Source organism: Astatotilapia calliptera, chromosome 7 (assembly GCF_964374335.1).
Source record: "Astatotilapia calliptera chromosome 7, fAstCal68.1, whole genome shotgun sequence".
NCBI lineage: Eukaryota > Metazoa > Chordata > Actinopteri > Cichliformes > Cichlidae > Astatotilapia > Astatotilapia calliptera.
Genome location: NC_137428.1, coordinates 66,655,877 through 66,670,141, shown reverse-complemented (window position 1 = coordinate 66,670,141; position 14,265 = coordinate 66,655,877). Strand labels below are relative to the sequence as shown.

The 14,265-nt window shown below is 41.7% G+C and overlaps 1 protein-coding gene across 1 annotated transcript in view; it reads right to left on the bottom strand.

Moving 5' to 3' along the window:
- Nucleotides 1-12,307, bottom strand: part of LOC113027114 (protein arginine N-methyltransferase 8-B) — a 31,506-nt gene extending 19,199 nt beyond the window's left edge. Inside the window, exons 1-3 of the mRNA XM_026176641.2 lie at nucleotides 11,546-12,307; nucleotides 7,688-7,933; nucleotides 6,420-6,575 (exon numbers count right to left, since the gene is read on the bottom strand). Of these exons, the coding sequence (XP_026032426.1) occupies nucleotides 6,420-6,575; nucleotides 7,688-7,933; nucleotides 11,546-11,614 (471 nt within the window). The 5' untranslated portion in view covers nucleotides 11,615-12,307. The remainder of the gene's footprint in view (nucleotides 1-6,419; nucleotides 6,576-7,687; nucleotides 7,934-11,545) is intronic.
- Between the last annotated feature and the right edge of the window lie 1,958 nt (nucleotides 12,308-14,265).

Here is a 14,265-nt window from a genome sequence, read left to right as displayed (position 1 = left end):
AGAAGCTCACGGCTCTCGAACGGGAGATTGAGAGACCAGTGTTGGACTGTTAGAACAGCTTTGAAATTCATATGAGTTGTTCGCACTAAAGTAAAAAGCACCATCACTTCATGCGGATACCCTTTCGGCGCCAGCTGCGGTCGCAAGGCTGGAGCCCAACAAAACACCCTGATAACGACTGTGTTTAGTCTGTTCCTTCCCATTCCATGCAAGGCCACCTGGGTTGGCTGGAAGACTTTACTTAGCCTGGCAGGGCGAAGGACACTGTCTCAGCTGAACTATGGACACACACACACATACATATTAGAGATGGCACGATACCACTTTTTTATGTCCGATACCGATACCGATATCATAAATTTGGATATCTGCCGATACCGATATGAATCCGATATAGTGTTTTTTAATCAACAAAACTGTTTTTTAAAATATCTTGCTGCATTTTGCAAGTCTGCAAGTTCATACTCAAGTTTAAAACAACAACTACACTAAAGCTATTCTGTTATACCTGTATACAAAAAAAATATTTCATAGTTCAGCAATACTGATCAATCTAATAAACTTAAACCTACACCATCCTCCCTATTCTGGTATTTTAAAGAGTACTTAGCGTAAATATTAAGCAACCTAACTAATAGGGTTCCAACTCCCAACAACAAAAATAAAAAAATAAAAAATAGGGAACCACCCCTCACGCTCCACCTCATGATGCTTAATCGACGTAATCAACCTTAATTTGATGAAGTGTGAAAAAAATGCACAGAAATCAATTATTTTTCAAGAAATATTAAATAGATTCAACATCTTTCTTCAACAAAATTGCAGACTGCACAGATGGTACCTTCCCAAAGGAAAAAGTACTATAGCTTACTAGGGTATATATATATTAGACTTAATAGTCACTATATACAGTAATTGACTTCTATTCATTTTACATCAAATTAAAACTTTGGGTGTCAGATAATTATTTATTAAAAGCTAGACATTTTAAATGAGAATAAGAAAGAAAAGTATGTCTTTGTGCCCCCTTTTCCCTGTTCATGCCCTATCGGCCCCCCTGGCTAAACTTTGCTAGATCCGCCCCTGCACAGTTACCAGCGTCAGCTACGTAGAAAAAGATCCTCGAGTAGAAAGTAATATTAAATAAATTCTAACAACAGCTGATCAAGCTTAAACGTGCTGCTGTTGTTCAGCCGCTGGTTTCCTCTTTCTGGTGCAAAGTGGGCCAAAAACAAACAAGACAGACGGACTCGCGACAGAAAAGCCGATCAGCTGATCATTGATCAGTTTCACGATTGAAGTAGCAGCCGGAGAGCGAGAGGCAGTCGCTTGTTAAGCTTAACGCAGGAATGCTTTACAAACATTCAGAGATGGACTTACACACGTGCTTTACTTCTCTCCGGATAACTTTGTCGGAGATGAAATGCCGGGTTGCTAGCGAAGCTCCACATGCTATCCAGACCACCGACAGGTCCCGCATGCCACAGCCGCTCTATCACGTGATGCATACTGCTCCGACGTGCTAACGTTCTGAGGTGAGTTACGGCGTGTTGCAAGTTTTGTGAGGTGCTTTCGTGATATTTAATGGATCGGATTACATTTTTTATTTTTCTCCGATATCCGATCCAGTAATTTAGGTCAGTATCGGACCGATACCGATACGTAATATCGGATCGGTCCATCTCTAATACATATACACTAATATGCACACACTCATCCCCCCTCCCGTTCCAAACGCCTTCGATGCTTGTTCCCTCCTGGGAACACGGCGGGTCTGAGCCCGCGCTGGAATGGTAGCGCTGGGCAGGATGGCTGCTGTGTTTGCTTCGGATTACTCCTCACCCCCCACCCGACTCTGTGGCTGGTCATGTGTTCCATAATGTTGTGCTGTGGACATTTATGTGCTTTTTTGTGCAGAGGAGTTTTTTTGTTTCCTGTTCTCATGCTGTCCTCCCAGGAGCCCAGCATGAGTAGAGGTCTCTTTTTTTCCTCTTGTACTTTCCCATTGTAGTGTATAGTTCAGTGTTTGTTTTCAGTAACGCTACCGATCTCCGACCTGTATCCCCATGTGATGTCTGTGTTGTGTGTGTATTTCACTGCAGGGCAACCTGCACGTGGCGAATAAAGCCTTGATTGATTGATTGATTGATTGATTGATACATACATGCAACATACTGCAGGTGTGTGTGTGTGTGCGTGTGCAGGGCTTTGTTTGCAACCCAAACAGAACACTACCGTAGCAGTCCATGTCAGAGGTGATAAAAGCATAAATAAGAGTTCCAGCTGCTGAATGAGAATTTCTGTTGCTGAGTTTAAGGGTATAAGATGTTGTCTGGAGATGTTCTTGATGTGGTAGATGGCAGATTTAGAGATAGGTTTAATATAAGATGAAAATGAAAGAATGGAGTCCAGAATGACACCCAGGTTGTGAAGACTCAAAATTAAGGCCCAAATCAGACAGCTTTGAAAGCAGTGACGTAGGAGCCACAACCAAGGCTTCAATTTTATTTTGTTCTATTTGAGAGAATTGGTTAAATAGTTTTAGACTGCTGATAGGGGACAAAGCAGGGAACTAACCAGAGGGTTTAGTGCTTAGATATAACTGCGTATCATGGATGCTTAGTCGATGGTGGAAGATGATCTGATCAAGGGGGTGAGATGAAAGGTCCTTACTGACTCACTGGAGCAGAGAATGAAGTAGGTGTCCAGTTGACATAATGCATCCTGAAAGCAGGAGTGAAGACAGTGCTCAACCAGTGAGGCCAAAATAGTTGGATAGCTGGTCTTGGCATATTTTGTACGTTCTCTTCTGCCTCAGAGCTGATTTATTGAGTTGCCACTGATATCATCGTTATAACATAATAAAGCTCATTGATTCATCAAACTACACTAAGGCTTCTCTCAAATAAAATATGGACATAATTCAGCAGAATACATTAATCAATACTAGGCTCTTACAGCACTGGGAATCTGAGAGTATAGCTTTTCACCTTTGAACACTGTGTCCCATTTGCTTAGTGTTTTTGTGCAGCATACTGCTGCTGCATGCTGCAACCGACCCATCTGGTTATAGTCACACAGAAGACCCTTTAATGAACCCTGGGTGCTCTGTGTCACAAAGCAGCCGGTCAGGCTGGGGGTCTTGTGGATAAGGTAGCCACAAAAACGAGGCACTTATTTTTGTTCAGTGCAAATAAGTGCATGTTCTCTACTAACTCTCAGAGGTAAGTTGTACAGCTTTTTTTGTTTACTTTATTTATCTTACAGTTTAAGTAATTTGTTACATTAAAAATTTGACTTTTTATACAAAAATTATAAATGTAAAAAATGTAAATGTACATTTTTTAAACAAATAGGTTGTAGATGGGCAGCTACTCACCCAGCTCCTTCCTATTCTGAACACTTAAAGAATTTTCTACTGTAGGGTACATTCATACAGTGCTTCCTTTCACGCCATGAAGCACCTTCTAACTTTCACGCAAAAACTTATATTAGTTCAGAGATTTTTTGATGGCATTTCTCAGTATTTTCAGAGAATTTTCCAACCATTTATTAAATCAACCCATTAAACCAAATAAATTAATAAAACCCCATTTTTACATCAAATTGTTACTAATAATAATATAATGCTATAAGAGATAATAGTGTAGCACTTGTAATCTGTAAGTGCTGCACTATTCAATAGTATGACCAGCTTTTTTTATTTTATACTTAAAGTATATTTTCCTTGTACTTGCCTATTTTTACTTAACTCACAGTTACGCATGTAAGACAGAGTCATTTTACAGTGTGGTGTTAGTTGACCCTGTACTGGCATGGAAGAATGAGGTCTTTGAGGGCTATTATTTACAGGAAAGAAACCAGTTAAACATGCCATAAAACCAATGTTCCAATGCTCCAATCTCTGCTTATTATACTGCAGTAACTCAAATACAGAACATAAACTTTTTGGGTTTTTCCGCAGGCATATAGGCTGTAGGGACTTCACATTAGCACTGACTCCCCGGAGCAGCCTTGTTTTCTGCTGCTTATTAGCAGAGAAAGAGGAAGGAGGCTTCTGCTGCCTCTGGTGCCCATTAAAAAGACTGTACCAAATCCATAAATAACCAGCAAAGGCTAATGTTGCATCAGGTGTGAACATGTTTGTGCACTTGCGGAGACGCATGTAACTGTATTGCTCTATTCATGTGTAATAACAGGTTCTAATTGGCAATCTTCCTCATCTCTTTCTGAGTCAAAGTCATAAGAGACAGCTATTAGCCACGTGTCTGTCATAGTCACGATCCAGTAGGAGCGCACTGAAGCCTCAGGGTGTATTGACAGAGGCACCCCCGCACAGGTTGCCTCTCACACCTCTGGCTAGTGTCAGAAAGTGTCACTGTCACCGTAGACATCCCTGCAGGCTCCTACTGGTATTTTACTCTGGAGACACAGCAAGTAGAAGTTTCTAACTTTGCCCAGATATCACTGTACTTTTTGTCCTCTATCTGAGCTATTAACCTGTGACTTACACATAGTTTAGTTTCTTTACTTTTTATTAGCAACCTTAAGCATTTTATTACTGGGCAGAAAATAAACTCTGCATCATACTAACATAAAGACATTAGAAACACTCCTAGAATAATCAAAGCAGCTACACTGAGCTTAACCAGGTTTTTGAACAATGTATTGTTTTTATCTGAAAAAACAGTACCTGGCTTTTCATGTGTTACTCATCTATTTTCTACAGTTTATCCAGGTCAAAGGGACGGCGCTCTAAACAAAGCTACCCAGATGAATGGCCAACAGAGAGCTATACCTTCTCCCACATTGACTATTTCACTTACTTGCAGTTTAGGAGGCATCCAGCTGGATAGTGTAGTGATAAGACTACACACCTTGTGGAGCGGGACACCTCCCGGTATCCAGTAAGGGTCCTGGCTAGACCCCCCATGCTAAAACCAAGCCCTGGAATGGCACGGCTACATCTGCAGCCTGTCCGCAGCTCGGACAAAAGCATGGGTAAATGGACTGATTCTTATATAGCGCTACTCTACTCTCACTTGAGAACAAAACCCAGAGAGACTTTAACTCCTGAATTTGAGATAGAATCTCATCCCTGACCTAAAGTGGACAATCTTGTCTTTTCTAACTGGGAAGCAGAGCCTCGGGCTTGATGGTGCCAAAGCCAAAGGCTTCAATGGGACACCACTCAGTGAAGCCACCAGTACTTTGCTATCTGCAAAAGCAAAGATGTGATACTGAGACCACTGAACTGGACACCCTCCACCTCCGAGAAAGTCTGTACATAAAAGTTGTGAACAGAATCAAAGGGCATCTCACTGCTCATTCAGTGTTACTAATGAGTAGATTTATCACACATAAAAGTGAGCTTGAGGAACTGAAGTATATGAAAAAGAATAATCCAGAATATGACCCTCCTCTGCTAACTGAGGACAGCAGCCAAAAGAACGAAGGAATCCAGCCGGCAGCAGGCAGTAAATTCAAAAGGGAGTGAATAGTGTGCTAATAGATTAGTACAAGTCTAGTTTGCCTTGACCCTTTATGATTTTGTGGTGCACAGGTCATGCGTAGGTTGGACATGTTACCTAAGCGTCTTGTTGCTACTTGGAATTGTTGAAGGACTACACTAAACACACATACATTGTCATGTACTGTTCTTATTGATAAGGAATGATCGGGGGTATATTCGTCCAGCTCGTGAGCCCGGGCACTCACATCAAACTTCAAAAGCTTTAGGTATGATAAGAAAATCCTGAAACTCCTGTCCCCATTTATGTGGATAAAATCCTGCCAGATGGACCGCAGTAACAAAACTCTGAATCAAATCAGCTAAAGTACTAAAACAGGATGCTAGAGAGAGGGAGACAAAAACTGACTGAGGCAGCAGGAGAGGAAAGGCAAGCAAACACATGACACAAGGCATAGTCACACACACAAACACATAATGTCATTCAGTGGCTCAGAACAAGTCTCTTGGCAATTCCAAGTTAATCATTCCTTCCCTGAAGCACTTCGTCTCGACCCACCATGCAAAAATAAGTTCCACATGGTCATCCCAAGCTAGCAGTGTGTGTGTGTGTGTGTGTGTGTGTGTGCAGCAGGCATTCTCAGACATGCTCTGACTTGCAATTACTTCTGCCCCAGTGCTCAATAACACTAATAGCTTTCAAATCTCTATGGTTTAGCTGGTCAACCTGCCTGAGAGGTCACACAGTTTTATCACCTGCATGTCAAAAGAAATATTACCCAAGATTAGATGGTTTAAAATGTACTGTATGGTCCAACCCACACAGCAGCAGACCTACATATGCACTACATGCTGACAATATAAGCGCCTTGTGAGGCTTGGGCTACATGGAGATCAGATCCTAATTGGTCCACATGTTTGCAGTTTACTGAAGGGAAACACATCTTACCCCATATACATGCTTTGCCCCTGCTTTGGCCGCAAACATAGAAAGGATCCCAGTCCCGCTTCCAACGTCCAGCACTATTTTATCCTTGAAGATGTGCTTGTTGTGGTACATGGAGTTCCTGTAGGTGAGTGTCCTCACTTCATCCTTCAACATTTCCTGGTTTGACATGTGAGAAAAATATAAGAAAGGTCCTGGCAACACGAACTCCTGCAGAAAGCGACAGTTTGTTGTGTGAAATTAAAAACATTGGCTGGACGTCAGTGGTCTGAATAGCTCCGATATCTACAGTGCAGCATTTACAAATAACACACAGCCTTCACCTAATCTTACTCTATTCCCTGTCAGCCCTGTGGTTCTACATTCAAATCCATTGTTGGTGTTTCTGAATAAGCCCTGTGAACTCGCAGGCTCAGCCTGTCTGCATCTCTTTTCTATCTGTACCTCTTTCACAGTGTGCGTGCATGTGTGAGTGCAAAGAATATTCAGAAATGACTAAAATACACCTGACCTACATTCCACAAATACATAAAAAAAACATCCTACAGGTCACGCACGCAACATACTCTTTTTATACAGCCTCCAATGCTTCCTGCATCTGTTCTCTAAAATGCAGATGAACTCTGTGAACTCTGAGGAAACCGTGTGGACAAATAGGCATACACAATACACACGTTTAATGTGTTCAAAAGTGGCTCTCTGTTCCTCAAGTTTTCAAAAGTTTCACCACATTTAAAACTGCTCCAGGCAGTTCATCACCATCCTACATCAATTAACAACTGTACATAGAGCTTTGTGGGGCACCTGCAAAAACCTGAGTTTTCCTGGGAAACATTTCTGTCAGGGAACGTTAGGATTTTCTGTCCTTTGAAGGGACTGGCTGATTGTAGCTCCTGCCATGGCCTAAACCATCTATGACATAAAGCTCTCGGTTTAGAGGGCGGAGGGGTTCACTTCAAGAAAAAAAAGAAGTCACACACAATCATCGTTAAACTATCCTGCCCACACACAGGCAAACTGAGGCAAGAACATGTCTAAAAGAGAAAAAGCAAGAAGAGCATAATGATTAAGACAAGGATGATGCATAATCTAATAATTTTCTAAAATTAATTGCAAGTACACAAGGGCATTGCATGCTCTGGTTCTGTGAAATGTGCCGCAGCAATAATGGAAATTAAAATTCCATGTTTATTAAAAAATGCTTTATTGATCCATAAAGCTGATTGATTAACATATGTGATTTTCATCCACACTGCGATGACAAGGCGTACCTCATGAATGCCAAAGTGAGCATAGGAGTCAAAGTAGTAGTCTCGCGAGGTCATCTCCTCTGGGTTGAGAAACTTGGCCATCTTACCCCTCCCTGGACAGCTAGGGAGGCTGGCGGCGTGGGGCGTGTGCGGTGGAAGAGGAGGCCGAGGCGCATGCTGGATAGAAGGCACAGGCTTGGGTAACGCGGTTGGCTGTGCCGACTGCGATGGAATTATGCGGATGGGCTCTGGTTGCGACTGTGGTTGCTAAAAAACACAGATAAAGAAGAAAAACACCTCTTCAGTGCCGCGGCCTGAGGCGTAAGAAACAAAATAAGTACAGGCTGCAATAAGGTTGTGGTTTGCATTCATAATCAGGGATTTTACACGTAAGCTATTCTCCTTTCCATTTTGTTCCTGCACTCTTAGCTCATGTTCCCAGCACAGAGTTCACAAAGTGCAGAGAGCCCTGTGAGTCTGGAGGATATGCTGATCACTGACATGGAGTCAACAAAAGCCAGAGATGGCAAGAAAGCTCATCTCAGCACAGAAGGTACACCCGTAATGCCCGGATCACCTATAACGCCTGCTGGGAAGCTCTAACCACGATGTGCATGGAGAAACAGAAACTTCACATCTCAGTATTGAGCCAATAAGCCATTCTGGTGTTTATTCTCATTCCAACTTGGGCGTCTAAAAATAAATATAAACTGGTAATGCCACCAAAAATAGGAGGCATTTTCAGACAACAGTGATAAGAAACAAAGAAGGAAAGGATAGTGAAAGACTGCAAGACATTTTCTCACTCAGTTTCTACATAATATTAACGATATTTTATGAGTGTTTTCTGCCACTGTTATTGCCTCATTCAGTTTGCATTCATTCAGTCGGATCTTCTAGCAATTTCAGTTTAATTCTACAGCTTTAATTTACGTTTTAATTATGCTTCTGTATCCTGTACATTTGATTTTGGGAAATCTATTTTGATGCCATGTTCAGATTAAGTATTGAGATTACAACAAAACTATCTTGTATGAAGCCCATCTGTATTTACACAAGGTTATTGAAGGTTATTCAGATAACTGTTTCAAGTATTTTTTTTAAATGAGCCCAGCTTGTCATCAGTCCTTTAATTTATTCTTCTAGGAGTGACATACATCGTAAACATCTATACGACTTAATGAGGTGGATAACCTCCCTGGCAGATGAAATTATTCAATTCTCCTTTACAGTGAAAGCAAAGTATAAAAAATAGATTTCTATGTGCTGCACTGGCTTTTCCTTGGTTGAAAGAACTGATTCTTCGGTCCCCTTTTCTCTCTTCTCTCTTTAAAATGGCCATCATACAGTATTTATGTCTCCTGCACCTTTGTCCCGCAGGGCTTAAATGGCACACACTGGAATGTAGTTACCATGAAAATAAAGTAAATAATGGGTCTTGAATCATGAATTCAAAGAGAAGCTGATATGATTCAGTCAAATGTCAGGTTTTCACTACTGAGTCATACGAGAAGCCGTGCTACCTGTCTGTTATTTATTCAAATTCCATTGACTGATGATCCTTTAAGTTCTTCTGTAGTTTTCCCATCAAGGTTTTGAAGTTTTCAATGAAATGTCAGATCAGCTACTGTATGCCTTTTAGGGAGACGTAGTCTGGGTGATTTCCAATAAAGCTCCTGATTATTTTTGTCACCACACACAAACAAAGGAAGAAAAGATGATCCCATGAGCTATACTTGGCCAATTATAAGAGATTAAGATCCAAAATTTAAGAGTTTAAATCACATGAAACATCTTAAATATTTTGTTAAGAGAATCAAGACTATGGATATTATTATTATTATTATCATCATCATCATCATCATCATCATCATCATTATTATTAAATAGAGTTCTATCTGGTTATAATTGACCAGAAAAGTGACTGAATATCTAAAAAAAAAAAGAAAATGTGAGCAGCACTTTCTCTGCAGCACAAGAGTAGCATTGAAAGTCATTACTGTCTCTGCTTAGTGAGGTTCACAGGGTTTTGGATGTTGATAACATACAAGACCACATTCTTAATGAGGAGAGACCAACTGTTGAACTTAATACTTAATCCTCTCAGCTCTGATGTTGATCTGCAGAGGAGACACTAGTTCATTGCAGAGCATTACCATACTGCGTGAAGGATTCATTTTCTGACATGTTACTCATCTGGATCACCGAGGCGACCGGTGGCCTAAAGTTACACTATGGTCAGCTCAGAGCTGCACACCATAGATGCAATTTAAATCTTGAGACCGTGTTAAGAAAAAATTACTAGCAACAGTGAAAAAAGAAAAAGAGCTGACAAACAGCTGGCACCAAGAGAGCGCTGAGCAAGTCAATAATTATAAGACAGAGTCGCAGAAGAGGCGATTAAGACTGCCAAGTTTAATACAGAATCTGTGCAATGCAGGGGGAAAGAGTCATTGTGGGACAGATTAACGTGAAGTTAGGGGTACGGTCGGAGGAGAGCAGCTGCAGTGAGTGTAACCGAGATCTCCTGACACAGGAAAGAGAGGGTGAAGCACATCCTTGCCTCTGACCTTCCAAACAAATAAACACATTCAGGGTTCTATTTCAGACGCCTCATCTCTACACTGAGGGGAGACCTGTTATTCGAGAAGGACACACACTTACACATGAGAGGACACCCACAGCCACGTTGTAGCTGTGTGAACGCTGAAGTTTAGCCTGTAAGTTTATGCTGTTGCTTCTAGTCAGTTAGGATAATGGAAAATGGTGATGAACTATTATTTATTCTAATAAATGCACTAAAATTACACTAATTGTAGTAGCTGTATGTTAGTCGGCTGTTCATATTGGTGAAGGCATTTCACTGAAAAAGTCCTCTAACAGGAAAGAGCATACCTTTGGTCTTCTGCCATTATGCCACTTTGGGATATCTGATTCCCAAACAGGATACAGCCTCAGTGGCGGGGATATTATTATGAAGTATTTCCTACCATCTGCTCTCAGAGGTCAGAATGTTGATCAGATGTAATGAGTGTGTGCAGGGCTTCTTTCATGAACTTGCTTAGAATGAACTTTTTCTGATTAATAATTACAACAGAGCATCACGGGGTGTGACGCACACATCGCAGGGTGTTTGAATCTGCTAAGTATTACAATCAGCATCCCTCCTGTATCGACCTTTAAATTGTCAATTAGTGTCGATTAGAGTTAGAGTGAGGGGTGGGAGATTTAGTTCAAGTGGCTGAGACATGACATCTTCAGCAACCTACTCTACTTTCTGCAGAACTGCTTCACACCAGAAGTCTGAGCGTTCTCTTTTTCCTCTGCAAGGTGCTGCAGTACCTTGGACAGCTCTAATTCCCATCGCGCGCAGAGTGAAGCAGCTACACACTGTCCTGTTATATCTCACGCTGCTCACAGCATATTCTTTCACACGTAACACCCAGAGCTTCAAATACATTCATATATTTTTTTCAGACTTCATCTCATAGACTCTTGCCGGAGAACGCCTGCGAAGCAGAAGGGATGAGTCGATCCTGCACCTTACCCTGATCATCGTACGGCATCCTAATTTTAGCAGCTACAAAAAACGAGACTTTTCCAAGTGCGTTTGAGGTTGGGAATACTAATTTGAACTGCCCTGCTCTGCACAGACTGCCTGTTTCCTCGGGAGGGTAAACATCCTTGCAAAGAGGGAGACTATCAGTCCGGTCAGTCTCACTCTCTGGACAGTCGGCATCCTATAATTTGTCCGACATGCAACTTCTACTAGAGGTGGAACACGCAGGCTACTGCAAGAGGCATCCAGGACGCCGATAGATTCCAAAAAACTGGACTCTGATCTTTATCAGGAATATTAAAGCTGTCTCTAACACTTACCTCAGTGTTCTCAGACTCCGCCATTTTTCTCCTGAGGAGCATGCAGCGGGACGAGTGCTTAATTCCCATAAGGGCCAGCAAAAATGTGCACTCAGAAGTAAAAGAGAAAAAACGTGTGCTTGGCGATTATCGGTCCCTTCAGTCCTTTGACATCAGAGAATTCTCATTTACATCCCAAATTGTGCAGTTCTTTAGAAATTCCAGTACTGCTAAAAAACCCAAAACTACATGAGGTCCCAAAAGCATTGCAGCCACTCTCGCCACAGAGTGCGTTGGATTCCATGGTATAAAAGTTTGCAGTCCACCGGTGTGCGTTCCTGGAGAGCGTTAGGGGGAAAGGCATCATTTGGAATTTGGCATCAGCTGAGATAAAAATGCACCATCCTGTCCTATAACGCAGCAAGCGCAGGCAGGAATGCATTAAGACTGCATCACTAACAGCAGAAGATTGTCATGAATGCAAAGATTTAGCGCCAGTTTGATTGATTCCCCTGCCGCAACATTGTTTCTAAAAATAGAACCGCAGCCGCCGCTACCTCGCAGAGTGGAAAGATTTGCCGCCGAGTGCACGCACGGAAATGTGATGACTCTTAAAACGTGCAGGGGGATTTCTTATAAGCACATGGCACCACTCATGCTGTCATCTTTAATGTAACAGAGCTCCCCCAGAATCAAAGTCTATGCTCCAGTTAAATCGTTCCCCATCTGCACAAAGTGCCGAACGCCACCAGCCCAGACAAAGTTGGAGTTTACCAGCTCTCCGAGCAGAGCGAGGACACCCTGTGCTTGATCTGCGCACACACGCGCGCGCACACACGCAGTGCGAGGAAGTGACCACTCCTGTCTCACTGGCCGGAGGGGTAATTTCAGAGCTGGCTGCTGTTTGCACATCTATTACGTGCTTCTTTCCTGCTCACTTCTGAGATGAACCAGGAAAGAAAACAAACCATAAACATCCATCACTTTACACACATATACATACATATTTTCCTTTTCATCTAAATCTGACCTTTACCAGAAATGATGACAGCAGTGTTATAGTTGTAACTTTATAACACCTTTAATTCTTGCTACAGCATTTTTTGATGTGATGACAACATAAACCCAGTGCCTTCAGAGCAATTTAATAATGCAGGCATATGCTACTGTATATCACCTCTGAAGTCTTCTGCTTTTGCTCTAGAGTCTATTTTGAGGAGAGGCCATCCCCCATACCACCCACACCACTGGCCACTTGTTACATTATTCAAGAGGGAGGGAAGGCAGACACTCACCACGCAGTAGGCAGGCAGACACCGATACAGAAAGCTGAGCATTTTCTGCCCACAATGTGTGCTAACACGTCACGGATTTATTTAGACCCTAAGATGATGTTTAGCAGGTGTATATGGTTGCACACAATTTTTAAAAATCCAGCTAAATTACAGTTCCTTTTGTCCTTCTTGAACTTTCATAAGAATCAGCTTTGTTGAAATTTCTTTACTGCTCACGTCACATAGTAATGGAAATATCGCCATATTGAACATTTTAATAACCATCCTGAAGATGGTCAGAAGTAATCAATTGCTAGAACTGTTCATGGTGGCCCGTGGCTAGACAAATCCTAACACTGTTCTCTGTCTACAAACAAAAGCAGAAAGAGAAAATAAATGGAATAACCACCAAATTTGTTACAGTCTGTCAGTTTTCTATGTCAGTATCCTGAAAGCGTGAAGGCAGCTGAGCCTGAAAGGGCTCAGGTTATAACACAGAATAGTGGACAAGTTAAAATTTTGATCTAGCGTTCAGTAAAAAGGTCAAATAAAAAATAATCCATTAAATCTCTGCAAAAATTGATGCATGTGCTAAATTTCATGACTATGTAACAGTTGTTGAGATATTTCGATGTTGGATCTAGACTGATATAGTTCGAGGACTTGATAAACCTATAAATTCTGGGTCCTACGAGGGTCCCAACATGAGTAATTCACCACATAGACCATTGACCGTGCAGTCAGGCAGATCACTGCTAAGATGTTCTTTGATCTCAGTGTAATTATTCTCACTCTAATACGCTGTACCATTTCTCACAATGGCAGTGGATGACTTGGCTTTCTCACTGGGTCGTGGCTCCTCTCCGCTCTCACGGGATCTGAATTTGAGATGCACTGAAATCACTTCAATTACCTCATTTTCCCTCTCTGATGTGCGTGTAGCCTCTCAGTCATCCAGGTCATGCTAGTCTCTAGTGCTTGAGAAGAAAGCAACCAGACTTCATCAGCCTCCCGCTGATGTATATCTTCTGTTTAGCTGTCATCACGTGGTTGATTGCTGCTGAAAATATGCTCACTTTTCTTCTTCTGATAAAAGAGGAATGGTAATAGCCCGCTGTCTGGAGTTAGAGTATTTGCTCATCCTCTCTTATGGTGTTTAAGAAGCTACCGTAGACATTATTTTAGATGGGGTACTGCAGCCTCGTGAAACTTCATTAGGCAGTAGCACCTCTTGTATGTGAACATGAAATTGCTGAATTGTAGTTACAAACACGCAAAAGTAACAGAAGCAGCAAATGGCTTAACTTGAATGAAAGATATAGGAAGTGTTCGATATTTCTCATTTGTGTACTTTTGTGTTTATAATTCAGCTTTGAGCATCTATTCAGTTCACAGCAGGTCAGATTTAATACATATTAAAAGTGTACTTCATTTACAATCATCTCACTTCGTTTGATTTTGACTTCA